Below are 25,225 nucleotides of genomic sequence, written 5' to 3' on the forward strand. Positions count from 1 at the left end.
ATAATTATTTTAAACTTGATTTTTTTTAATTCTTTCGATGACAGGGTTGCCACAAGTCAGGAAAGTTAGGGAAATGTCAGAGAATTTAAAAATGCGTCAGTAAAGTCAGGAAAAATCAGGGATTTAGCACACTTGTCAGGAAAAATGAAACAGCTGTAAAGAAATTTATTTATATCACAGCGCCACAATATATTGATAAAAATCATTGATAATATCATTTCGCTTCGTTCTTCAAGCCAATTCGCCCGACAATTCTTTAGCTTTATGATTATTTGCCGTGATCTTGCGGTACTAATTCACTATTGTCTTGTACGTGTATGTTTTGTTATGACTAGCTTTTTTTTCGATTGTTGAAAAATATCTGCATCTCTCTCTCTCTCTCTCTCTCTCTCTCTCTCTCTCTCTCTCTCTCTCTCTCTCATTTAATTGTTGGATCAAAAAAATATTTAACATTTTCCATATTAGGATAAAAATACAAGAGACATTGCAAAAAAAATATGTATTATTCAAAGTCAGGAAAAATCTCAAAATTTTGTCAGTAAATCAGGGAAATGTCAGGAAATTTTAGGATTAAAAATTTGTGGTAACCCTGGATGGTAATTGAAAGATAAAATAAATGTTTTATCAAGATCTGTAGATAAGATTTTTGAAAATAACATCAAAATATATTGTTGTGCTAAGAAAATGTAAACTTAAAAATTTGTGTTAATTTTATTTAATATTGAAGAAACTGTATGTCACATATATACAATAGAACTGTGATGTAGTAACTATTGTATATGAACTATTGACATATAAAAAGATAGGTAAAATAAATAACTACAATTCTTTAAAATTTATATAATAAATAATAACGTGTATAGTGTACAAATTTTATATACAATAATAAGTAGAAAATATCTTCTCAGTAATAAAATTATATATAATTTTTATTGAAGTGTTGTTTATCTTATTAATCTACCTACTCTTTCCTCTATTATCTCTTTATGAAATTTCAACTGGGCTTATTTGCACAGTACCTTTGTATAGTTTTGGCTCTTCATATGCCACCACGCAGGTCTTGCCAACGAGATTATTTTCCTTGCGGATGGAACAATTTTCATGACAAAATTTTGCAAATTCCTTGAATCTCACTTGTAACTCTGTATCGCCGCCATTAGGACCAGCCAAGAATTCGCATTTTAGCAGATTTGCTTTTCCTTTTATACAACATTTCAAATATCTATAATCTGTCGTATATAACTCACTGATATTTTGAATTTTTATGTTTAGAGCATGTCTGAGGATACCGGTGACAAACACATCGTCTATCCAAAAGTAATCGTGGGAAGACTTAGCATAATCGATCAGTCGTTTTGCTACTTGTGGATACGTGATATACAACCAACCAGATACAAAGTCAGGATAAATACTATTTGCATATTCTGCCTTACTCACATACCATTTGTTGGTTGGTTCTCGAACGGGAATCATATTCTTCATAACGTAACCAGTCAAAGAATTCTCTTCTATCATACCTGAGTGTAATTTCTCTAATATGCCATATATATTTATGACGATGTCATCATCCATTTTTATAATATATTTAGCATCTTTGCAATTATTTGCTGCCCACTGAAGGCCCATCAGATGCTTGCGAGTTAAATTTCTATAAGTGTCTAAAAAATCTCCCTGAAGTAAGTCATTGAATCGTCGTGACTCGTCCAACAATGCATTTTGCGAAATATGTGTCTTCCTTTCGGCATAATCATTTAACGTACCAAGTAAAAATACTCTTCTGATTCCTAAAGCCTGCAATTCTTCATCTGTATAAGCTCGCCGTAAAGCGCTCCTCGCTGAAGGCTCACCCGCATAAGATGTAACAATCCATATCATAAAAGTAGTATTACACGGTGGCTCAATTATAACTCTAGAAATTCCTAATGGTGTGTCAGTTACCTCATATATTGTATAAAGCTGTATTAGGTTTGTTTTCTGAATCTCTTTCTTTGAACGTAAATCTTTCTCCATGAATATAATAAATAACAGAACACATCCTATGCAAATAAGCAGCAATAAGAATCCATACTTTGAAAGCATGTCTGCTTTGTGTTTACAACTGATTAATAATAAAAATAATAATGGAAATCATAATTTCGTGTATCACAGCATCTTTATATATTGGATCCTTATATATCTGCAGTTTATGTATTCCAAATTATTTTTGAAATTATGGTAGCTGTAAACGTTTGTTCTTCATTGTAGTCTCCACGGAAAAACATGTTTGTTAATATAATTTAAATCGATTAAATTACATTAAGCTAATTAAACAACATACCAAAAGTAGATAATTTCTTCTTGTTTTAAGAGTATTTTCTTTCTTGAACTATACTTTTTTTCACCTTCTTAACATCCTCTTTTTTAACAAATAATAGAATCTCATTTTTACGACCGTACAATTGTTAAACAATAACAAGAAAGAAATCCTCTTTTTTCTATAAATTGTTTACCTTGTTAATTCATTATTTTATAAAAGAATTTTTTAACTTGTATTAAATATTAAAAGCATTTTTTCTATACATTAAAAATGTAATATATTTAAATATATTATACACTATTTTCGTAATCAAATATTAGGTTAAAAACATATAAAAAACTTAATAGAGGATACTCTCTCATATCACGAACTTCTTTAACCAGTCTCACCAACTCCGATTAATCGACCGATTGATAGGCTGCGCACAATGGAGGAACAGATATTAGATATTAAAATATTAACCTATCAGATACCAGTTACACCGGAATACACGATTCTGATAGGTTAATATTTTAATATCTAATATCTGTTCCTCCATTGTGCGCACCTTATTGGAACTGACTAATTACATTTACTGTTCAGCAAAATTAAGGCCGCGACACATACTTTTACATGACGTATAATGCATTAAAGAGAATCAACCAATCAAAATGCTTCTCTTCCATGAAGTGGCAAAAAAAGAAGGATTATAATATAAGAATTGACAAATTACATTCATATTTCTCTTTCATTCAGAGTACGGTCCACTTAAAGCCCATTCTACATTGGTCGTATCGTAGGCGTCGCAGGTCACAAATTTGTTGCAACAACCAATCCAATGTGTCAATTAGAAGTCTCACGACGCTTACGATGCTACGATACGACCAATGTAGAATGGGCTTAACACAATAAATGCTTCGAAGCTTTTAATTGACCAATCAGAAGAAAGGATTTTACTAATCGACCAATAAAAAATGCATTGAAGCATTTATGACATTTAAATGGATCGTAGCTTCAATTGTAAACCCGGATCCTTATAAAGACAACAGCGCTTTGACATCAAGCGTTGATTAGTAAAAAAACCGATTGTGGGGGTAAACTTTATTCCCTTCATCCGCTTTTCACCAATCAGCGTTCAGTGTCGAAGCGCTGTGAGGATTTGAGCTAAGGAAGGAATATTCGAGTTATTCGACTGTGATTAGTCAATTCTTATAGATCTATCAGTCAACATCTAGTGAATTTGCTCACTTTAGTAATTTTCATCTTGTTTCAAGATACACAATCGACCCCGAGATATTTTATACATCCATTTCGGAGCTATCGAAATAGCCACGCTACTGCCACAGACTGTGCATAATCGTACAATACGTGCAATGAGACGCCGAATATCTTACGTGAAAATTTCGTGGTTCAAGACGTCAATGGCTCGCGATTGTTGTTCATATTATTTGTAATAGCTATAAGATAATAGAACGCGAGAGTATCGTAAAACTTGGACGAAGTACCGTCTTACAATCTTTGTGTCAGAATTTCATTGCGATGGCCGAAAATCGAGACGCGATACTAGCTGACTTTCAGGTAAATTGATGGATTCTAGAAATTTCTCACAAGCGCAACGCAAATGCATTCGTAGGTTATGGAGTTACGTGTACATGACATTGACAATAATTTGTTTGCATTTGAGGTGAGAACTTTTCCGAAAGGTCCCATAAACTTTCTTCCCAATACTTCAAAAATTAATGATGCATTCAAATACGTGATTTGTATCAGTTTAATCATGCTGACACAGTGATTTGCCAAAATTCGAAAACTTCTGCTTAATTTCTTTGTCATGTCATCTTGTATGACTTTGTTTTGAAACTTGATTTCTCAGATGAATATCGATGACGTATTCTCGTAATAATAAAAATATCACTGTCACTTTTCATTTTGCGTCCTATCTCTGTATTTGTCTTTTAAATGTAAATTATTTTCAGGCTTGTACCGGAATTGACGATTTCGGAGAAGCAATTTTATATTTGGAGCAAACAAACTGGGATTTACTGGTAAGTATAAATATAATGAAAGCATGGAGTGCTTTTTTTGCTTTACAACATGAGACATGGATACTGCAATATAATATAGGTTTTCTAATAAGAAACATAGATGACATAGTGTAACATAGTGTAACATAGTGTATTATTATATCCTTGTAATTTATCAATATTAAATAGAGATGAAATAATCATTGTGTCATTTATATTTTTTGCTGGAAAGTTCCAATATTATATCCTTATATCTTTATTTGTTTTTAATGTGAAACAAAGACGAAATAATTCACTATTACAATGGTTCATCTGTTTTTTACTGGAAAGCATCCAATTAATTATAGCAACTTTGATAATTATTTTTTTTCATTTAGGCTGCGATAAATAAGGCCATGCCCCAGACTACGCAACAGCTTCCATCTGAAATGGCTCCTGATATAGAAATGATAGAAGAAATAAAAGTAACACCACTTTCATCATCCTCATCGTCGTCGTCATCAAAGTTACAAACAGTGCAGAACTCGAAAAAGACAGGAGCCATGAAAGTAGACATAGTAGAAAGTGCAAAACCTGGAACAAGTAGACCTAAAAGTTGTATGAAGAATAGACAACTTACATTCCACATTAATTATCTTGATAATGTTTATAAAATAAATTTGTCAGATTTATCTACTTTAAGTAAGCAAGATTTGTTGATATTTATATGATTTTGATAATTAACAAAAATTTAATGAAATGTAACAAGTCAAAAATTATAAAAATATGTTTTTTTTTTAGGAGATCTTAAGCAATTTATATGGTGTAAAACAACTGTACCACCTTGTCAACAGAAACTTTATGGATGGAAAAAGGAATTTGTGAATATGACACCGAATACTGTACTGCAAACATTAGATCTTCCTAGGGAAAATACGTTGTATCTACAATCATCTTTGCCACAAGACGGCGACTTGGCTAATGAGACGTAAAGTTATAAAATCTTGTCAGTGTAATTTTGTGATCGTAATAATCACAAATTTACATTTTCCCATTTCAGTGTCATTCTATCAGATCGTATGACTCAGACATACACATTAAACGTCAAGGATGAAGTGCATAATAAAACATACAAATTGAAGTTTCCTGGTACACGTACTGTGCTAGAAGTGAAGACGGACATCTATTCGTTAATAGATGTACCTGTACGAAATCAACAGTGGAAGGGTTGGCCTAGTTCATTGAAGGATGATAATATAATATTGGCACAAAGTGGTATATGTTATCCGGAGCATGATTTATCCGTCGGAAAGCTTCCAGCGAAGGAAGAAAAAAAGGTAATGTCTCGTCAGAAAAATAAATTTTTTCTATTAATTTTTATATATGAAATTATAATACATTTGTATTTTACATTTCAGAAAGTTGTAGATCTAATTGACAGCGATAGTTCAATAGACGAACCAGAGGATGCAGAAGAATTTGATGTTCCGGAAGAGTTTACTGGCGACGATGATATTTTCATAGACGATGTTAAACCCACTAAAATAGAACGCCTCAGTGAGTGTTTTGTATCATAAAAAAAACTGCTGTTTTATTGAAGTGACATGATATGTCAGTATCGTAATACAATGTGTGTTTTTTTTTATTTATATAAACAGTGCCAGAAAATGTAGTAGATGAGGTGATGGGTACATTACATTTTGCGGAGCAATTCGAAAAACGATATGGACCGGCGCATCCGGAGTTCTTTACTGGTACATTTGAAGATGCCCTGAAGGAATCATGTCTAAAACCAGCGAAAGAGGTTGAAAGTTATGAAAAAACCGCGGTAAATATGTAAAACTGATGGAAATATATCTTTTATGTTATTGCAGAGAAAATTATTGGCTATATATTTGCATCATGATAACAGTGTGTTAGCAAACGTCTTTTGTACTCAACTGTTAGGCTTCGAAACGGTGCTTCAACTTCTTTCGGCAAATTTTATAGTGTGGGGTTGGGACATCACATACGAATCTAATAAAGAAAGGTAAAATTTATACAAATATGCGATGTTAAAAATTTATCGAGCTCGCGCCAGTTAAATGTTTATTTTATTTTCAGATTTTTGTATTCTGTAACCCAAACCCTTGGTACTGTTGGTTCATTGGCTGTGTCGAGCATAGATGTTGATACCTTGCCAATTCTCATGATTATTATGAGATCTAGATCTAACACAGAAATATTTACTATCGTACATGGCAATGTAGGTGTTAGCGAGTTACTAACGAATTTGGTACAAGCCGTCGATGTGTTTCAAGTAAGAAATGTAAATTTTATTTTACACATACACGCGCACACACACACACACACACGCACACACACACACGGAGTTAAAAAAACAGTATGCATATAAATATAGATTTCGATTTATACAACTGTATCTTAACTGTTATTTCAAAAAGATAAACTTTATCTTTTTGTTGAAATAGGAACAAAGACGAGCTGATATTGGTGTTGAAGAGGAACGACAAGCTAGAGAAAGAGTCAAACAAGAACAAGACAGAGCATATCAAGAAAGTTTGGCAGCTGATAGGTAATTTAAAAAAGATATCTAAACTGTTAGAAGGAAGAAAAAATATGTCTATACGTACACACGTATGTATAATTATTTACACATTGAACAAAAAATAATGTTTATACTTTATTTTAAGAGCAAAAGAAGAAGCGAAACAGATGCAAGAGGAGCTTGAAAAGAAAAAGAAAGAGCAGGCTGAAAACGAAAGATTAGCTGAGGAAGCGAGGAAAGAAGCTCATAGACAGGCTGTGGAGTCTAGTTTACCACCTGAACCGCAACAGGGAGCGGGCGATGGCGTAATGAAAGTAAGAGTACGACTTCCAGCAGGAAAATTCTTGGAACGTAAATTTCAATCAGATACGCCGTTACAAACGCTCTTTAATTTCCTTATTGTGGAAGGTTATCCTACAGAAGAATATAAGCTCCTATCTAGTTGGCCTCGAAGGGATGTAAGTAGATGATGTAAGCATTTAATCTTATTATGTAGATCAGGCATGTTCAACTTTAGCTCTGGAATCAAAACGTACACGTGCGCGCGCTTTCCTCACTTTATTCTCTCGCCAAGTAAATAGAGAAGATGAGGAGTGAGATAGATGCTGGAGCGCTAGCATCACCGTAAAATTGGACATTCCTGATATAGATATTTATTTGATTTTTTTATATTATATTCTGTCTCTCTTTCTTTAAAATAAAAATTATGTTTTAAAACTTGAATAAAAACTAAATTTAAATAAAATCATCTACAATTCTACAAAATATTTACGACATATTAATGTATTAAATATTTTCATTCTTGTTCCAGTTAACATCCATGGATTCAAAGCTTACTTTGATGGATTTGAAATTCTGTCCCCAGGAAACAGTAATTTTAGAGGAACGATAAATAATACGTTGTAATTAAATTCAAATGTAGAAATTAAGTGTCGCGAATATTCTTCAAAAATGTATTTATTTAACAACTTCGAAATAGTGATTATTGAGTCCTGTTTATCTTGCGACTATATACATTTTTACGCTGAATTTCTTGTACGATCAAGTCGTATGTACGCACTCCGGGTGAATACAATTTTTATTTTATAAAAAAAGAAAACGTTCGTTCCATGCATACGTATATTATACTACTTTAAATTTTCAGGAATAAAATTGTGTTTCGAACGAATTCGATTTCGAGTAAAAACTGCCTTTGCTTATTATGAACGTATTGCAACTGGGTCATGTAAATAACAGGCAATATAATGGAATTCATACAGGGTATAATTTAATAAGGATATACAAGTCTATACCCAACACATATACACACATCTATATATATATATATGTATATATATATATATATGTATATATATATAAAAAGATATGTGTATGTACATATAACAGAAGCACTTGTTGCTCTATCAAATTAGTTTATTTTTCTTTTCTGCATTATAAATATAAGGACGCAGCAAACACAATATCCCGTTTTATAAGTTTGATTGCCTCGCTAAATTTATTTTCAAGATCTGTATTCCCGATACCTTTTGCAGCTTGGCATAATTGTCGAAGCACCTCCTCTAAACGTCGCATACACCTGATAATAGATCCTAAAATATATGTTTCATGTATATACATATGCATATAAATGTTTCAATTTGTCATTATCTCAGTAATGAGGTATGCTAACATGTACGTATACACACATTACCTTCAAATATATCTGTCATTTTGCAAATTTGTAAAAATGTTGCGCCTTTACACCAAGCGTATATAACGTCCATTAAATACGGCTTAAATCTGTCAACATATGCATCCTCATCTAATTCTAGATTGGCTTCTGTTGATACCTTTGCTATTCTTCGAGCCAAGTCCTGCATCTGCCTAAGTGGACCGCTTAATTCCTCTGTACTTTTAGGCATTTCGTTTGATTTTTCGTCACATACAAAACAGCTGATCAATGCCACCATTTGTGGCACACTTAAAGAATTAAAGAGACCATTAAAAATCATCTCAGTCATTAATAGTTCATCGGCACCGTTCAGTTCACAAGCTACACGTCCTTTTAATTCTATTACGTCTGCCGATGTGCAATACGCCATTCTCCTTAAAACTCTCTTTCTACATTTGAGTTCGTCCATCTGAAGTATCGACTTAGCCTGCTTAAACTCTTCCTTGGCTTGCTTAAGTTGCGCAGCCAATTCTTCTTTATGCAAAAATTGTTCGTATAATTCATTTACGTTGGAATCCTATAAAAAATTATAGATTTTAAGAAATTCAGAGTTATCTTAAAATGGAATTAAAAGAAAAAAAAACATTGAAAAATTAGGATATTCCATATACTTAATAAAAATTGTTCAGAACATTTTAACGTAAGATATCTCATATATAAATATTTTAAGCACAAAAAATGTACTGCCAGAATCCTAGAATATAGAAACTGTCTCTTACCTTATGCAAAGAATGTGCATATAATCTTTTTTCTAATGCTTCAATCTTTTTCACAATATCTTTAAAAGCCTGATCCTCTATATGCATATCTGTAATAGGATTGAGTAATGGTAGACCATCCGGGAATCTTTTTTTCACTTCTCGTATTGTCTTCAATACACTTTTTCTATTATCAGGCGGTCTAAGATCTTTTGGATAATATAATCTTAGTGAGCTAATCTGTGAAATTAAATTATGCAAAACAGGGACTACTTCCATTTCGCCTTCTTCATCTTCGCGACATGGAATTGGATTGCCTTCTTTAGAGTTTTTCGATAAATAAAGTAAAACATCAATGATAATAACAGTCTTGCCTTTGACAGGATTTTTTGGATTTTTTTTCTTAAAATTCACTATGATTCCCCAATCAAACGTTTCGAGTTCATTTTTTACCTACAATAATAATAATGTATAACAAATAAATTTCGTTAAAATCCAGCCAAAAATGATTACTGCGTCAATTAAACTGTAAAAAATACGTACCTTTACTAATCTTCCAGGTTGTAAAAACGGTACCAAATACTCCGGTTGCGTTAGAAATGATTGAAACTCTTTGCTCAGTCGATTGAGTTGTTCACGTATGTCATGATACGAAGAAATCTCATCGTATCTATCCACGTTTACAGTACTGTAAGCGGTGCTTAATTCCTTTACCTCTGAAAATATAATCGAGATCAATGATTTATTTTCAACAATTGTGTTTAACCATTGAACTCCTATTTTGTAATTCTTTTAATGATAGTACTGATGTCATTACATTGTTATTGTGCAAGTAAATCTTTCTACATGGTAAAAAAAAAGCTATGTACAGTCGTTAAAGAATTTCAGAATAGGGGCTCTAACAAAATTAGAACGAGCTGTGATAACAACTTACTATTATACAAAACTGGAATACCAGCTTGATTCTGAAATTGAAAAAAGCTTCTTTCCAACATGTATTCTGGATTAATTTCTTCCACTCGTAAAAGATTAAGAACCATATTATAAGTCAAATGAAATGCGGAATTGATTGGATCCGGCTTTCCTTGAACGATAGCTTTACCAACGACGGGACTAACTTGCTCGTCTATCATTAATATGACAATCCCTTTGTCATCGAGACCTCTCCTGCCAGCACGACCGGACATCTGGATGTATTCACCCGACGTGATCCAACGAAAGTCCTTGCCATCGAATTTACGAGGTGTTGTAAACAAAACTGTCCGTGCTGGCATATTCAAGCCCATCGCAAATGTTTCAGTGGCAAAAAGAGCTTTAATTAAACCTTCACCAAATAATATCTCGACTGTCTCCTTCAAGATTGGCAAGAGTCCACCGTGATGAATTCCTATTCCACGCCGCAAAAGTGGCAACAAATTTGTAACTTGCGGTAACTTTTTATCCTCGTCGTTGAGGACGTCTACCGCGTTGTTAAAAACCTCATCTACCAGTTTTTTCTCTTCTAGCGTGTTTAAATCTAGTTTAGCCATCTGCATTGCATAAACCTCACAATCTTTTTTCGAAAAGTTAAAGATTATCACGGGCGCGAAGTTTCTCTCCATGATCATTTTTACCATCTTGAAAATATTTGTTTGTCCGTTGTTTGTGGCGCGCAGACCACCTTTGCGTCCTTTCTTGTCACCTTTAGCTGCGTCACCCGTACTTTGCAGGCATGCCATGGCTCTGTTAAAATTATCCTCTTTAAATTGACCCATTTCATCTACAACCTGTTTTAAAACAAGTAACTTTAGTATGTATGAATAGACGGTACATTTTTCTTTTTCGTCAAACAAGCCTCTTCATTATAGATTATCACTAACCAGATGTATACCGTCGCCACCAACTGGAAATATATAATGTTGCAACGGAGTAGGTCTATAGTCAGTAGAGACTACATGGCAAGGTTGATGATGCAAATGTACCACCCACTCTGCGAATTGTCTTGCGTTTGGTATAGTAGCAGAAAGAAATACATAGTGCACATTGTCTGGCAGCAATATAAGTGTCTCCTCCCAAACTACACCTCTTTCTTTGTCACGCATATAATGAATCTCATCGAAAATTACCCAACCAACTTCACGCATTACCTGTATAATAAATATTGTATCAATTATACACTTTCATATTCTTCTTCCTATATAGAATATTTTATACAATCTTTAATATTTTATTAAGTAAATATTGATCCTTATATTAACTAAATAATTTTCTACTAGAGACATTAATGTCATGTTTATGGAAAATATTTGTTTATATTTGTTATTAATATTACATTTTATTTCATAATAAATTGCAAGATAGAATAAAATAAATAATAATAAAACAAACCTCTGAGCCCCTATAGAGCATATTTCGCAAAATTTCAGTAGTCATGATTAATACACTCGCTGTTGGATTTATAGTAACATCGCCCGTTACTAGACCAACGTCCTTAAATTCCTCATAAAATTCTCTATATTTCTGATTACTCAACGCTTTAATTGGAGTAGTATATATTACTCTTTGCTTATCTTTAAGCGAACATGCTATTGCATATCTGTATGATACATATAAGATAGTAGAATAAAATCATTTTGAAAACATTGTTTAGAAAAAGTAATCTCTAAAATATGAAATATTTACTCAGCCACGACAGTTTTGCCAGCAGATGTATGTGCAGAGACAAGAACTGACTGATTGTTTTCAATACATAAAATTGCTTCCTTTTGAAATGGATCCAGTATGAATTTATACTCTTTAGCTGGTTTGCCCTGTTGACGCTCCAAAGGTATATACTCTTGATCAGGAGGAATAGCAATCTCATGCATACAAGATTCCACGGTTTCTATAGTATGCACTGTTATACGACATGTCACTTCCTCTAAACTAAAGAAATAATGTTGTGTATGTAGTTATACATATATTGTTCTATAATACAATTATGAAATAAACATAGATAAGTATACACGTTATCAATTATATTAATACTAATAATGTCAACCACTATTTTATTTAAATATTCTGATCAACATAACGTAAAGTTTTACTTGATATCATTCAAAACAGAATCGTGTCGCAATTTTTTTATGGCTGCTTTGTCATCATTTTCGTCCAATTGTCGCTTTATTCCTATCTCCGGTTTGATTTTCCTGCAGTTTATTATAAATAAGTATTCCCCGCAGTCACATACATGAGGTTCATTTATATATATATATATATATATAATTACAAACTTTGGACTGTCCAGTATTTCTATATCATCGCCATGCTCATCAAAAACATCAAACAAATCTTCGCTAAAATTCGCCATTATTCACTTAAAAAATTATTATTTCAATACTTTAATTAACAAAAATTACATGACACATGCCTTTACTTGCATCCAGGTAAGTATATAACGTATATAGGTGAATTTCGATCAATGACTGAATTTAAGTCGGTAAAGTAGAAGGCTCGCTTACCGAACAATTGAACATGATTGGACAGAAATCGAGAACAAATAGGTGCATTTAACCGCTCACTGAGAGCTCTTTCATCTGATTGGCAGATTCCATTAGATTCTAAAATATAGACCAATCAGATGAAAGAGCTCACTGAGCGCTCAGTGAGCGGTTGTCGTTCTAAATGCATCCGATACGTGTCGCTGATATGCCGCAAATTTTAAAATAAACTTTTTGCGATTTGAAATGAGAGAGAGAGAAGATATTTCAATTAAATAAATCCCTTTATTTTTTTCCCATTCAAAATATTTTATTCCTTAATTTTTAAATTTATATTCCCTAATCGGATATATGTCCTAGTCCTTAATTAAACCATACATTACTGATCGTGGAAATAATATGTATCTTCATTTATTCATGGAATAATGCGCTCCAGTGACCTTGCCAAATATTCCAAATATTCTTTATTGAAATTTTTGTCATAAAAAATTTAAGAAATTTCTTTTCCATTTTTTTTTATAACAGTTTGGGAAACCTCAGAATAAATGTCGGTAAACACAATAATCAGTACGTGCTATTCACTGAAAAGCTGCATTTTCATGCAGACTGAATGAATAGCAAAATCGATGTATGTATACAATACGACGTAAACAGCAACGCATAGATAAAAAGATATAAGAAATTAGCGCATAAGTGTAAGTAAGAAATGTAATCAGTGACAGGTTTTAGCGGTGTGGAAGAATATAAGTATAATTAAGGTAACTATTGTAATTTATAAATCAAGTCCTTTCTTGGCAATGCAAGCTAAAATAATTAAGCTATATTTTATTATTTGTGTCAATTATGTAATATTATAAAAGATTAAAATATATATATCAGAAGATTTTATCAATATAAGCTTCTTTAGGCTATTAATAAAATGAATATATTATAAAATTATTAAAAAATATTAGAAATAATTAAAAATAGATGAATCACAAGATGGTAATAAAATAGATAAAAATAATTATAAAAAGTCATGTAGGTATAAATGTAGGTTTTGTATTACATTTCGATTTTATGATTAATTGGATCAATGGTCATATCATGTCTACTGAGTTGTGTAATAAAATTGCTTTATGGCATCGTCTGTGGCCTTCTTAAGTAATTCCTTACGTTGTTCTATTAGTTTTTGAACTATAGATGAAGTATTTGAAGGTAGATTGAAATTAGTTGAGAATGTTTGTATCTGAAACAAAGACATTCGAAATATTGAATAACAATTTATATTTATGTAGCAATTTCATAAAATATATAATTTTTAATTTATTGAATCATATTAATTTTCAAATTTAATATATGATATTAAAATAAGTATAGCATGTATAAAATAAGTATAGTGTGTATAAATATATTTTACATCTTATAGCAGCGAGTATAAACAGGGTGTCCCATAACTTTTAATTAATATGAAATTATGAACAAAAAGTTTTGCCAATTTTGGTTCAGACCATTATTTACCGTGTTATTAATAGTCGCGTTCAGCAGATTCAACTGTTGCGGAGTAGATCCGTGAGCGATTGCTGTTAAGTTGAATGACCTAAAAGAACACACCAATAGCACTCACGGATACGCTCCGCAACAGTTGATTCAATCAATTTTTACAGTTGATCATTCAGATAGGACTCCAGAGAGTATACAGAGGCGTAGTATGCCATGGGACTTCTCGAACTTATTATTGCGTTCTCCTGATTGAAATTTTATTTTAATTTATCGTATTAATAAATAAATAAATAATTATAAATGGAATAAAATATAATAAAGAAATCAAATAAAATAAAATAGATAAATGAAATAAATAAATAAAAGAAAATAATAAAGTTTGATATGAAATATATCTATCTCAAATAAAATCAGACTAATGCGGTGATCAACAATTAATATTAAAGAAATACAACCAATAAGAAACTGTCTTTAACGGTTGAACTGGATCTTTGGTGCTATTATAATTCTGTATGAATTTGTATACCATGTATGTATATTATAGTCTTTTAAACTGCACGCTGAACAATTTTTCGGTCTTCAAACGCAACTATACGAAACTACCGTAATAATATATCACGAGTTAAACCGTCTTAACAATTTAACAATTTTTGATGTTTTTTACGCATCTTAAATCGATCTTAATAATATTGAGTGATAAATTAAAATCTGTAAATAATTAATTTTTATAAAAAATGAATATTAAGTTATTGAAATCATATCTTGAATACATCAAATAAAATAAAGGAAGTGGTCAATAAACGATCTTGGCTAAGTCTTAGTACTCAATAATGTTCTTATATATATCTTTTCAGTTCTTTTTCAAACTGTGCATCGAATTGTATAATAGTTGAACTTGCAACGTAATGTCAATAACTGAAATAAAAATCTGTTGATCGACACATTTTAATGCCTGATTTTATGTTATTTATTTTATTTTATTTATCTAGATATTTTATTTTATATCAGACTTCATTTTTTTCTATTTATTTATGTTATTTTTACTGCATTTATTTATTTGTTTATCTATATTTATTAACTTATTTATTTATTTATTTTTTTATGAAAAATTAGAATGTGAAATTTCTCAATCGGGGGAACGCATAACTCAAGTAGTTCCATGCCACGCTCCCGCATATACTCTTATAATGGTCTGAGCCAAAATTGATAAAAAAAACTTCATAATTTTATTCTATTTTATGTTCCCTGAAATATTAATTAAGAGTTATGAGACACCTTCTATACGCTGTAAAAATATTGTTTTCTATTTGAGGAAGACATCCTCGTGAATCAATTATAATTATTAATTTGTGTAGATAATTTTCTAGGGTAAAATCTTTTTTGAAGTTATTTTTAATTAAATCGTAAATCTTAACTCATGATGTAGTATTAAAACAAAGATTTTGTTTATATTTTTAAGCACTGATATTAAATCAGTTTTGCAATATAGTTATCCTCAAAAGTAAAATATTACGATATAAATATTTAAACACCTGATTAATTATTAACATTAATTTCATTATGTAAAATTAATTTACAATTCCATATGATGAGCAGGTTTTATTTCAAGCGCACCATAAAAATAAAGTAATATTTTCACTAATATTGCAATAACATCGCAACGTAAAAATGTTGTTGCAAGATTCTGTGCTGTTTGAACTAATGCACTATACATAGTTAATATAAAATTAATAAGTATATGAATCTCCAGAATCATAAAATTTACCTTATCAACTTGTTCGTTTACATAAACATTCTGAAGAATAAGTTTTAACACTGCAGGTATAGTAAGTGGTCTAAAAACAAGAAATCCTTATTAATAAATGTTTACAAGTAAGCAAAAATATAATATGCATTTTTTTATAAATGTCAATATTATTACATCGGTTTTAAAATCATAAAATTGTTTAATATATAGTCGAGAATTATATCATTGTTCACATGCTTCCTAATAATAAAATTGAAAATGAATGAATGATCTGTATTGGGAAATAATGAAGTGTTCCTTGCTGCCATATTTAAATAATCTTTAACGATATTAGGATTTTCAGCGCAACTCAAACCCCACAATAATCTTTTATCATAATCTTGTTCTTTTAAATGTATTTCTTTGTTTAGATATAATTCCAACATTTTATCCCAAGTAGTTCTACTGGCTGTCATCATACCAGTACAATACATAAATGATGGAATTCTAAAAAAAGTAAATATATGTATACATATTATATATTATATATATATATACATATATTATATATTAGGAAGAAGTACATGCATTTTATACCTACAGCCGATTATCTATAATTTCATTAGATTACATATTTTTTTATTTTTAAGGAAAATGCATAGGTATAATATCTTTCGTCAATTTGTTATTATATTTTGGCTTATATACAACGGCATATTTAGTCTGTCATTATATTAAAATAAAAATAGATTTTCAGAAGAAAAAGTAAGAATGATGTTTGATTTCGAAAATTTAAAGAAATAAAAAATTGACTGTAACGTATTCATGCATATATATACATATATATGCACGCGTGTGCACGTACTTATTATAAATACAATTTATAGGATAATCATAAGTATATGAAACATACTTGTGAATTTCATGGTTAGCAAGATATTCACTTAATTTAAGTGCGCTCATTTTCTTACATTCCTCATGACCAAAAAAACATGCCATTTGTAAAGCGTACAGCCTTGTCAATTTTGTAATGTGGTCATCATTAGGATCTTCTACATATCCTACATATCGAAAAAGCCTATCGAAAAGTTGTTCGAAGCGTATCTAAAAAATTATGAAGTAATGTATTAGTTTTTTGATAAACTTGTGATATATACAAAAAACTAATCTTTTTGCGAAAAGGCTAAAGTAAACTACCCACTGTTTTGCATCAAGACTAGCTTTTTTGCAAAAAAGCTAATTTTGCAAAGACTGTGACATAATATTGATTAAAAAAATTCGTTGATTTTATAAAAATGCGACCAATTATAATACTATTATACTGTAGCCCGAAAAAAGTTAGACTAGTGCAATACACTATAATTTCAATTGTTTGTACACTACCTTGATATGTTTGACCTCGGGCAATACAAAAACATTATTTTGTATAATGTAGACCAATGACTGCCATGCTATGTAATCTTTGTCTTTAAAGAGATAGCTTATCAACTGAATGAATATGTATCCATTTATTCGATCATCCAATACCATGATAAACGAATCAATAATGATTTGAACACGATTAAGAACGTGTATATTTGTATATTTTATACTATTTAAATAGTTTAAAATTTTATACCAATTCGTGGTATCGTAACTAACACGATAGTATCCTGTGTGTAATATTCGTTATATGTATTACTAGATTGAATTTATCAAAATATATCTTAAAACGCCTATATATATACATATATTGTATAGTCTGTCTTTTCTTAATATAACACCAAATGTATTTTTTTTATATACAAATATTATTATATAATAAAGTATAAAATATATAATAAAGTTTAAAATATATGATAAAGTTTAAAATATAAGTATAAAATATATAATAAATATAATATTAAAAATTAAAGCATAAGACGTATTAAAGACTTGTTGAAAAAAATGTCATTAAAACGTCTTTTAGATATCTTTATTAAGATATTTTATTTTTCGTTTCTGAACATGCGTGTTATCTAGATTATTTTATGTTAATTAATATTTGGCAAAGATTTAAAGAATTTAATTGTTTAAATCTTTGTTAAGCTTTTACAAATAAAAATGCATCAAATTAAATGACGTAGAACTTTCGTGATGATAGAATAAATGAATATAATAATTAAATTAATGAAAACACGTAAATATATTTATCCATATTTACCAGTTAGTTGTAAATTGACAATAATCCAATCATTTGGATTAATTATAAAGCTTATATTATGTTGATCTGGTCGTAACCAATAACGAGGTACAGTATTGGAAAAATCCAAATTGGACTGCGTAGCGAAAGTTATAGGAATCCACCATTTAGTAGTTTTCATCTCTGTCTCACCATGTTGCCGGACACATGATTGTGATATTGTCACTTCGCCAGTTTCATAATTTCGCTCTACGTGTACAAAGGGATAACGCTCTTGGTTCATCCAAGTATCCATCACTTCTTTTATTCTATAACCTTCGTGTGGGACATCAGATTCATCCAGAGCACTTTGCATGGCGCTCCATAAATCATCTGGTGTAGCTGTGCTAAATTGACTTTCGAAAAATGACTATTATCAATAAAGATTGTAAAATGTAAATTAATTATTAATTAATATATGCAAATATTAATTGTGCAAATAAATTTATAAATATATATATTCTACAGATATATATTTATGTATAAATTTAAAAAAATATAACTTTCTTTTTAAATCTCTCAGAGTAAAAATTGAATCAATTTTGAAAAAAGTGAGAATATTTTCATCCTTGAAAAAGAATAATAGATTTTAAATTCACTCTTTTGGAATAAGATCCCTTCTAAACAATGAAATATTATTCCAAAAAAGGAAGTGAAATTTCATTCATTTAGAGTGAATCTTATTTCAATCGAAATTGACTCCAAAATTTGACTCCAAAAAAATGAAACTTTTCCAATTTTTTTCAATAATGAAAATATTTTTATTCTTTTTCAAAGACAGGTTCAATTTTCAATTTTTTAAAGTTTTACAAGATATTGTTCTAAGAAATTTAGAAAATAAGATTAATTTAAAAAATATATTTAATAAATTAAATTGTAATTAAATAGAGTAAAATATATGGCTTACAATTGAATAATAATATGATATTGAGTATACCTAAGTTCATATTTCTAAAATATTATATTTTTTAACATGAATTCAAGAAATTTTATTTATATAATTTTACATATAATATATTATAATTATATAATAAATTCATAATGTATGTATTCTACATATGTTCATATCTGTTGTATATATTGTTTATATATTATATATAAATATAATATTATATTATATATTAGACAACATTATACACACTTACTGCGTGGCCAAATACGTAATGAGACCCTTTCGAAATACTTCAGCGGTAATTGTATTATGTAACATGCGCAATAAAACTGGCGCTACAATGTATAATACACCATAAAATATATATTAACAATACATTTTAAAGTACATAGATAATTAATATATACTATACATGAAGATACATTGCGCTAACGAAATATTTGTTTTCCGATAGCTTTCTGTTTTATCATTTTCTTTATGCTACACATTAAAATTAAAGAATCTGTAAACAGTTAATAGTTTAATTTTATTTTCATTATCTTACCTTTTTTATAAACTTCAGTAGAAAACAGCGATTTTTCATCAAGAGTGTTGCCAATCTTCAATGTGACAGAATTCAATAAACCTGTATCTTTGAGAAAGCATTGTTGCATGGTCTGAATTACAAATAGATCCATTCTCCGCCAATCTTTGAAAATCTGAAGAAAAAAAATGCTTTGACCAGATTAAATATAAAACATTCGAAGAAAAGCTCGTATTATAAAAATAATTAATTCATTTGTCACTTCCTAAAACAATACTAGTTTACATTTTATAACACGTAGGTTGTATTAATCTTTCGCTAAACTTTTTACAAGAAGAGAGAGCAGTGTCTCATTTAATTATTTTTAAAAATATTGGAAATAATTTAATATAAAGATGACATTATTTAATATCAAAACAAAATCAAAATACAAAATATATTGTATTTATTATTTATTTTATTAAATACTGAATATGGCGGAAGAAAAGAATCAAATATTTACGAATTTTAATGAAGTATTATATAATGTTCTTATACGACTTCTACATATAAAAATGATCAAATATAAAAAAAATAAAAATAGCAAGTCTTCATAAGATATAATAATATGAAGAATAAAATATTAATTTTCAATAAAAATTTATAGTTTTATAATTATTCGTAAAAAAACGCATTACAAACTTTTTTATGACTTTGAATTAAAACATCTATCTTTCTCTCTCTCTTTCTATCATTCAGATGTATACGCAGAGCTACGTTAAATGAAAATATAGTATTTTTATGTATGTATTTGTATTTTGAATTAATACTATTTTTTTTAATCTTAAATTAAAATGTATTTCAAATGATTTTTTCAATAAGCAACTTTATACATTACATATATATAGAATGTATACATAATTGTATACTATATACACACACACACACAGACATATATATATATATATAATAATATTTAATAACCTTGTCGATTGTGTATGATTCGAAAAATGAAGCAAATCCCTCGCTTAGCCAAAGATAAGGCCACCAAGATGGAGTGACTAAATTGCCAAACCATTGATGTGCAAGTTCATGTGCTACTACCAACGCTGCTTCTGTTTTCTGATATATTGGATCGCTGTTATCGTAGATAATTCCTGATTCTCTAAAAGATAAAACATAATATAATTATATAAAATGTTCCTGAATTTTTTTTTTTTTGCAGTCTAGTATGTATGTATATACTCTAATGAATAATTACATAATTCTTTGTCTTACACGAATAATTCACGAGAGAACGCAATCGTCACAACCAACTGTTCTTCTCAAATTTTAATAAATTTTGAATATGTTAAAATATAAACCAAAAGAAAAGAGAAGATTTTTTTCGATAAATGTTGAACATAACGGACCTATTTTCGATAATCTTAATCTCGATATACGAGTACATACTAATATTGTCAAGGTCATGGTCTTGAGTGATCTTCGGAAGGTTTTAGCCCGCGCTCATTATTATTTTAAAAGCTTTTTACAGATAAAGTTATAAATTAATTTGTTTAAAATTATTTTGTTAAAAACTTTTTAATGAATAACCAGCACGGATTTAAAATTTTCCGAGAATCACTCAGGGCTATGACCGTAATAATATATGTCAATAAAGTTATGGTTGTCGGAGGTGGGTTCGTAAGAAAATGAAAAAATTTATTAAATTATTATGTATAAAGTACTTTACTGAAACTATTGACGAATTATCACTCAAAACACTTTTTCTATTTTTCACAATTTAAATTTATACTTTGAACGAGAAAATCAACCTTTTTTAAAGGATTTCACACTTTTAAAGTGCGACTTACAAGTACTTACAAAAAAAAAAACAAAGTGTCCTTTTTTAGCTTATATTTTAATATGACTAAAGCTTATGAAAGTCAAAAGAGAACAGTCATTCCTCTGTTAGACGTTAGAAATTTTTTTATTTGTATATATACTCGAATAATATATGTATATATATGTGTATATATATATATATATATTCATATAAGAGAGGAAAAAGAAAAGGTGTAATGGATTAAACACATTAATAATTATTCAAGACTACAATATTCGTTTAAATATGAAAACATTATTTGGATATATATTCTGTAAAAACGTTTATGTTTTCTAAATTTCAAATGCTAAATTTGTAGTATTGGATAGATTTAAATCTTAACAAACTTCTTTTAAATTATATATATTACCGATAAGTGATAAGTCCCCAATTTTCCATACCACCAACCACAAAATTAGGTATCAATATGTGGTCCATTTTCGGTACTTTCTGGGAACTATTGGTATATTCAATCAAGAACTCCACGACCTTTTCAGCGACACTATGTGAGAACGTTACTTTCGAAGTCAAAGACGATTTGCACCACATATTGATGGTTTCGTTTGCGTTAGGAACGCGGACAAATTCAGACATCGCAATCGCTACGATATAAGTAGACATTAAAGGTGTGGTGTGGAAGTTTGTCCGCAACATGCCATCTTGTTCCAAAAATTGTTCTCGTATTGGCATATTCGATAATACACCATACTTCTGACTGTGTTTTACGGAGATATCAAAGGTGGCTTTTAATGCTGGTTCATCCCAACATGGAAGCATTAGTCTGGCACCATTCGGTTCGAAATTTGTTACGGCCAACCATTTACTATTTAAAAAAATGTTTTAAATGATGACAAACTCACTTATGTTAGATAATATGAGAATTTAAAGGACTTTTTGTTAGTTACTGTCTATTGTTATCTACTGTATTTGATAAAAATTTTGTTAAAAGTAAGAATCGAAATGCTGAACAGTCATGTCATCTTTATTTAAAATTGAATTTGATGCACTATGCACGTATTTTATATTTATATTATATTTACTGAAAAACGTTTTATGTGTGACAATAAGATAAAAGCAAAAAAAGCTGTTAATAAAAAACGTTTACGTTACAAATTTGTATTTTGTATTTTAACATATATACATATATATTTACTTACGTGTTATTTTCTTTGTCGTTTATGTATGAAAATTTAATAAAACCTCTTCGTTGAGATACAGGTAATAAATTACCGGCAAATTCCATGTGCAGGATGTACGGACCGGGCGTTATTATACCAATAAAAATAATTGACAAAATGTTGGTTTGATTGTCATGAATATGTTTTAACGGTCTATAAGTAGTATCTTTGTCCTTAATCACTTTTGTCGCTGTTTCATTTATTTTTAATTCTCTTGAGTGTAAGCTTATTGTTGACGTTATATAACGAATCTTGATTTTAACATTGGATTCACCGTAAAAAGTAAAATTGCCTTCTTCAAGATACGGTGTTATGTTAATGTCATAGTGGACTGGTATGGTATTGTTAGGTAAACGATCAATAATTTTTACGTTATTACCGAGAGAAGAAATTGTTCTTGTGGCTAATATTAAACCAATATTTAATAACAACTTTAGAATTATCATATTGAATCCCTCTTTATTTTATCTGTGATTTTTTGTTAAAAAAAAACGAATACGATATTATATAAAAATACCTGAAGTTATATTTGAAGTTTAAATTGAAAATCTAAAGTCTCTTATTATTAATTTTTATATAAATATAGAATTAATAAAAAAAAAATTTTTCATTTTTTATTAAAAAATTGTATATAAGACTTATTTTGAAAAAAATATTAATATCTTTTTATATTCGATATTCTGTACATTTTAATGTACTCATGTTTATAATTAATTTTGTTATTTTTATATTTTCATAAAATCCTTTCTTAAAGCATCATAATAAAAGATTAATTTATTAAATTTGAAAAATTTATTTAATTTTAGATATCTAAGAAGTGTATTTACATTTGGCTGCATAGAATATATTTACTACCAAAAAAATATATACGTATATAACGTTGATATAGAAAAAAAGAGTACAACATGTTCCACATTCAACATGTTTCATATTCAATATGTTTCAAATTCAATAATTTTATTGCTTTATTTTCTCATGTATTTTTTCATGGTAACCGCAAATTATTATAATAATAATGTAACTCAGGAAAAAATTGGTACATTGAAATAATGAATAACGTCTTTGTTCACATTACGAAGTCGCTGTTGGTTATGCTGTTATCATTTAAAAAGCAATTCAAAATTAAGCCAACAACTCTGAATTCGTTTTTAAATAATTGAAGCATAATTGACTGTGATTTCATAACAATGCAGTGAATAAGGACCTTTTTCAAGGACCTTTACAAATGTAATGATACCGAGATTTTGGTTGCAAAAATATTTATTAAACTCTCCTTTACTTATGCGTTGTTTTTAGAAATATTTGTTTTACGTCGTATATTTTTCTAAGCAACAAGGGAAATGAACATCTTACGAATTATTACTATTTTTAACTACTTACTTTATTATCTATATGCAGATTAACATGCAGTTGATTCGTAATTGATTAATTTTTAGTTAATTACAGTTAATTAATTATAATTATAAATTTATTATCACAAAGGTTTGATATCAAAGTTATATCAGCACGATTGCATTGTCATCTTGCCGTCTCGAAAGATTCTTGAATACTGAATATAATATCAATGTCTATAATATTATTACATGTTATCTAAATAAGCTGTAAGGTCATGTCAAAAAAGATGTCCTAGACTTATTCAATCCTTGAGTTATAAACAATTGCAAATAAGAATCTTTTTATAGAGAAGCTAAATAAATATAACAAACATTTATTAAACGTTAAAGGCAACATGCAATCATACAGTATTACGACATATAGTTTCTTTTATGTAATATATAAAAGATAGTATATACATAATATATGGTATGTACATATACTTAACTTATAAAAATATTTATACAGTAATTGTAGTTATACAAATAAATCGTATATAACCTATTATTAATCGCAAGAGATGATAAATTGTATACATATGTCATCATAATTTTAAATTTGTATTACTAGAAATTATTAATAAAAACAAAATATTATAGAAATATTAAAAGATAGCATAAAATCAATAATAATTTTAATATTTTGAGAAATATAAAGATAGATAAAAAAAAAATTTTAATCTTAAATAATAAAAATGTAACAAAATGTTGGATTATTCATTTAATATTCTTTTTCATCCTTTATTGCTCCACAAAAATAGTCAAGTTTTTCAGAGCAATTATTTATCAGTTTATGACGAGTACATAATTGCAATACAACTCATGAAATTATTTACTTCAACATTATTTTGAAATTCTTTTATTTTATTAGGAGTACAAATTAGTTCGGTCCGTTTTCCAAAAATGCCTCCAAAAACAAATTATTTTTTCGAGATGGAATTCGAAAATTGCCTGAGAGATGGGAAAAAGTAGTAACCAGCGATGGACAATACTTTAATTAATCTGTTCATTCATTTTGTTTTGAAATAAATGCATTTTTGAATACAAAAACGGACCGAACTAATTTGTACACCTAATAATCAAATATGTTATTTTTGTGTAATTCACACAATATCAAAATAATTTTAATAATTGTAAAAAACAGTAAAAATTAAATAGGCTACGTGTCTAAGCTAGGATGTCAGATGGTCTTTAACATAAACGAATTTAATTTTTAATAATTGTGATAAATTAATGTACGCACATACATGCACAAAAAAGTACATTTAATGAAGTTCTATTAACTACATGAAATCTGTGATCACACAAAACATAT

General features: G+C 29.0%; 4 protein-coding genes across 6 annotated transcripts; 1 reads left to right on the plus strand and 3 right to left on the minus strand.

Annotated features, from left to right (window-relative positions):
- Positions 1 to 945: 945 nt before the first annotated feature.
- On the minus strand, positions 946 to 2,139 carry LOC108771223 (beta-1,3-galactosyltransferase 5). The gene has a single exon (XM_018537232.1). It carries the CDS (start codon positions 2,077 to 2,079, stop codon positions 985 to 987), a length of 1,095 nt encoding a protein of 364 aa, XP_018392734.1. The 5' UTR covers positions 2,080 to 2,139; the 3' UTR covers positions 946 to 984.
- A 1,506-nt stretch (positions 2,140 to 3,645) lies between these two features.
- casp (Fas associated factor casp) lies at positions 3,646 to 8,129 on the plus strand. 3 transcript variants are annotated; one of them, XR_001940654.1, is made up of 13 exons: positions 3,646 to 3,853; positions 4,252 to 4,320; positions 4,677 to 4,980; positions 5,080 to 5,266; positions 5,339 to 5,615; positions 5,697 to 5,835; positions 5,937 to 6,082; positions 6,153 to 6,307; positions 6,382 to 6,577; positions 6,750 to 6,853; positions 6,972 to 7,284; positions 7,638 to 7,891; positions 7,971 to 8,129. XR_001940654.1 is itself a non-coding variant. In XM_018537230.1 (12 exons), exons 1-12 carry the CDS (start codon positions 3,815 to 3,817, stop codon positions 7,716 to 7,718), a joined length of 2,010 nt encoding a protein of 669 aa, XP_018392732.1. In that variant the 5' UTR covers positions 3,646 to 3,814; the 3' UTR covers positions 7,719 to 8,129. The 3 variants fall into 3 exon arrangements, 2 of the variants coding, with proteins under 2 accessions (XP_018392732.1, XP_018392733.1); XM_018537230.1 differs by having other exon boundaries at positions 7,638 to 8,129; XM_018537231.1 differs by lacking the exon at positions 7,971 to 8,129 and having other exon boundaries at positions 6,972 to 7,297; positions 7,638 to 7,714.
- A 75-nt stretch (positions 8,130 to 8,204) lies between these two features.
- On the minus strand, positions 8,205 to 12,646 carry Mtr4 (exosome RNA helicase Mtr4). The gene is made up of 10 exons (XM_018537233.1): positions 12,487 to 12,646; positions 12,301 to 12,402; positions 11,897 to 12,139; positions 11,603 to 11,810; positions 11,095 to 11,361; positions 10,170 to 11,001; positions 9,779 to 9,951; positions 9,257 to 9,688; positions 8,517 to 9,054; positions 8,205 to 8,415 (listed from the first exon to the last, which is right to left on the minus strand). Exons 1-10 carry the CDS (start codon positions 12,561 to 12,563, stop codon positions 8,258 to 8,260), a joined length of 3,030 nt encoding a protein of 1,009 aa, XP_018392735.1. The 5' UTR covers positions 12,564 to 12,646; the 3' UTR covers positions 8,205 to 8,257.
- Positions 12,647 to 13,783: 1,137 nt separating this feature from the next.
- LOC108771278 (Suppressor of ER stress-induced death) lies at positions 13,784 to 22,136 on the minus strand. The gene is made up of 10 exons (XM_018537226.1): positions 21,730 to 22,136; positions 20,480 to 20,660; positions 19,538 to 19,691; positions 19,247 to 19,328; positions 18,084 to 18,457; positions 17,516 to 17,553; positions 16,815 to 17,005; positions 16,160 to 16,408; positions 15,941 to 16,010; positions 13,784 to 13,921 (listed from the first exon to the last, which is right to left on the minus strand). The coding sequence occupies exons 1-10, from the start codon at positions 22,134 to 22,136 to the stop codon at positions 13,784 to 13,786; spliced, it is 1,884 nt and encodes a 627-aa protein (XP_018392728.1).
- Positions 22,137 to 25,225: the final 3,089 nt, after the last annotated feature.

Source organism: Cyphomyrmex costatus, unplaced genomic scaffold, assembly GCF_001594065.2.
Source record: "Cyphomyrmex costatus isolate MS0001 unplaced genomic scaffold, Ccosl1.0 scaffold1660, whole genome shotgun sequence".
In the NCBI taxonomy this organism is placed as follows: Eukaryota; Metazoa; Arthropoda; class Insecta; order Hymenoptera; family Formicidae; genus Cyphomyrmex; species Cyphomyrmex costatus.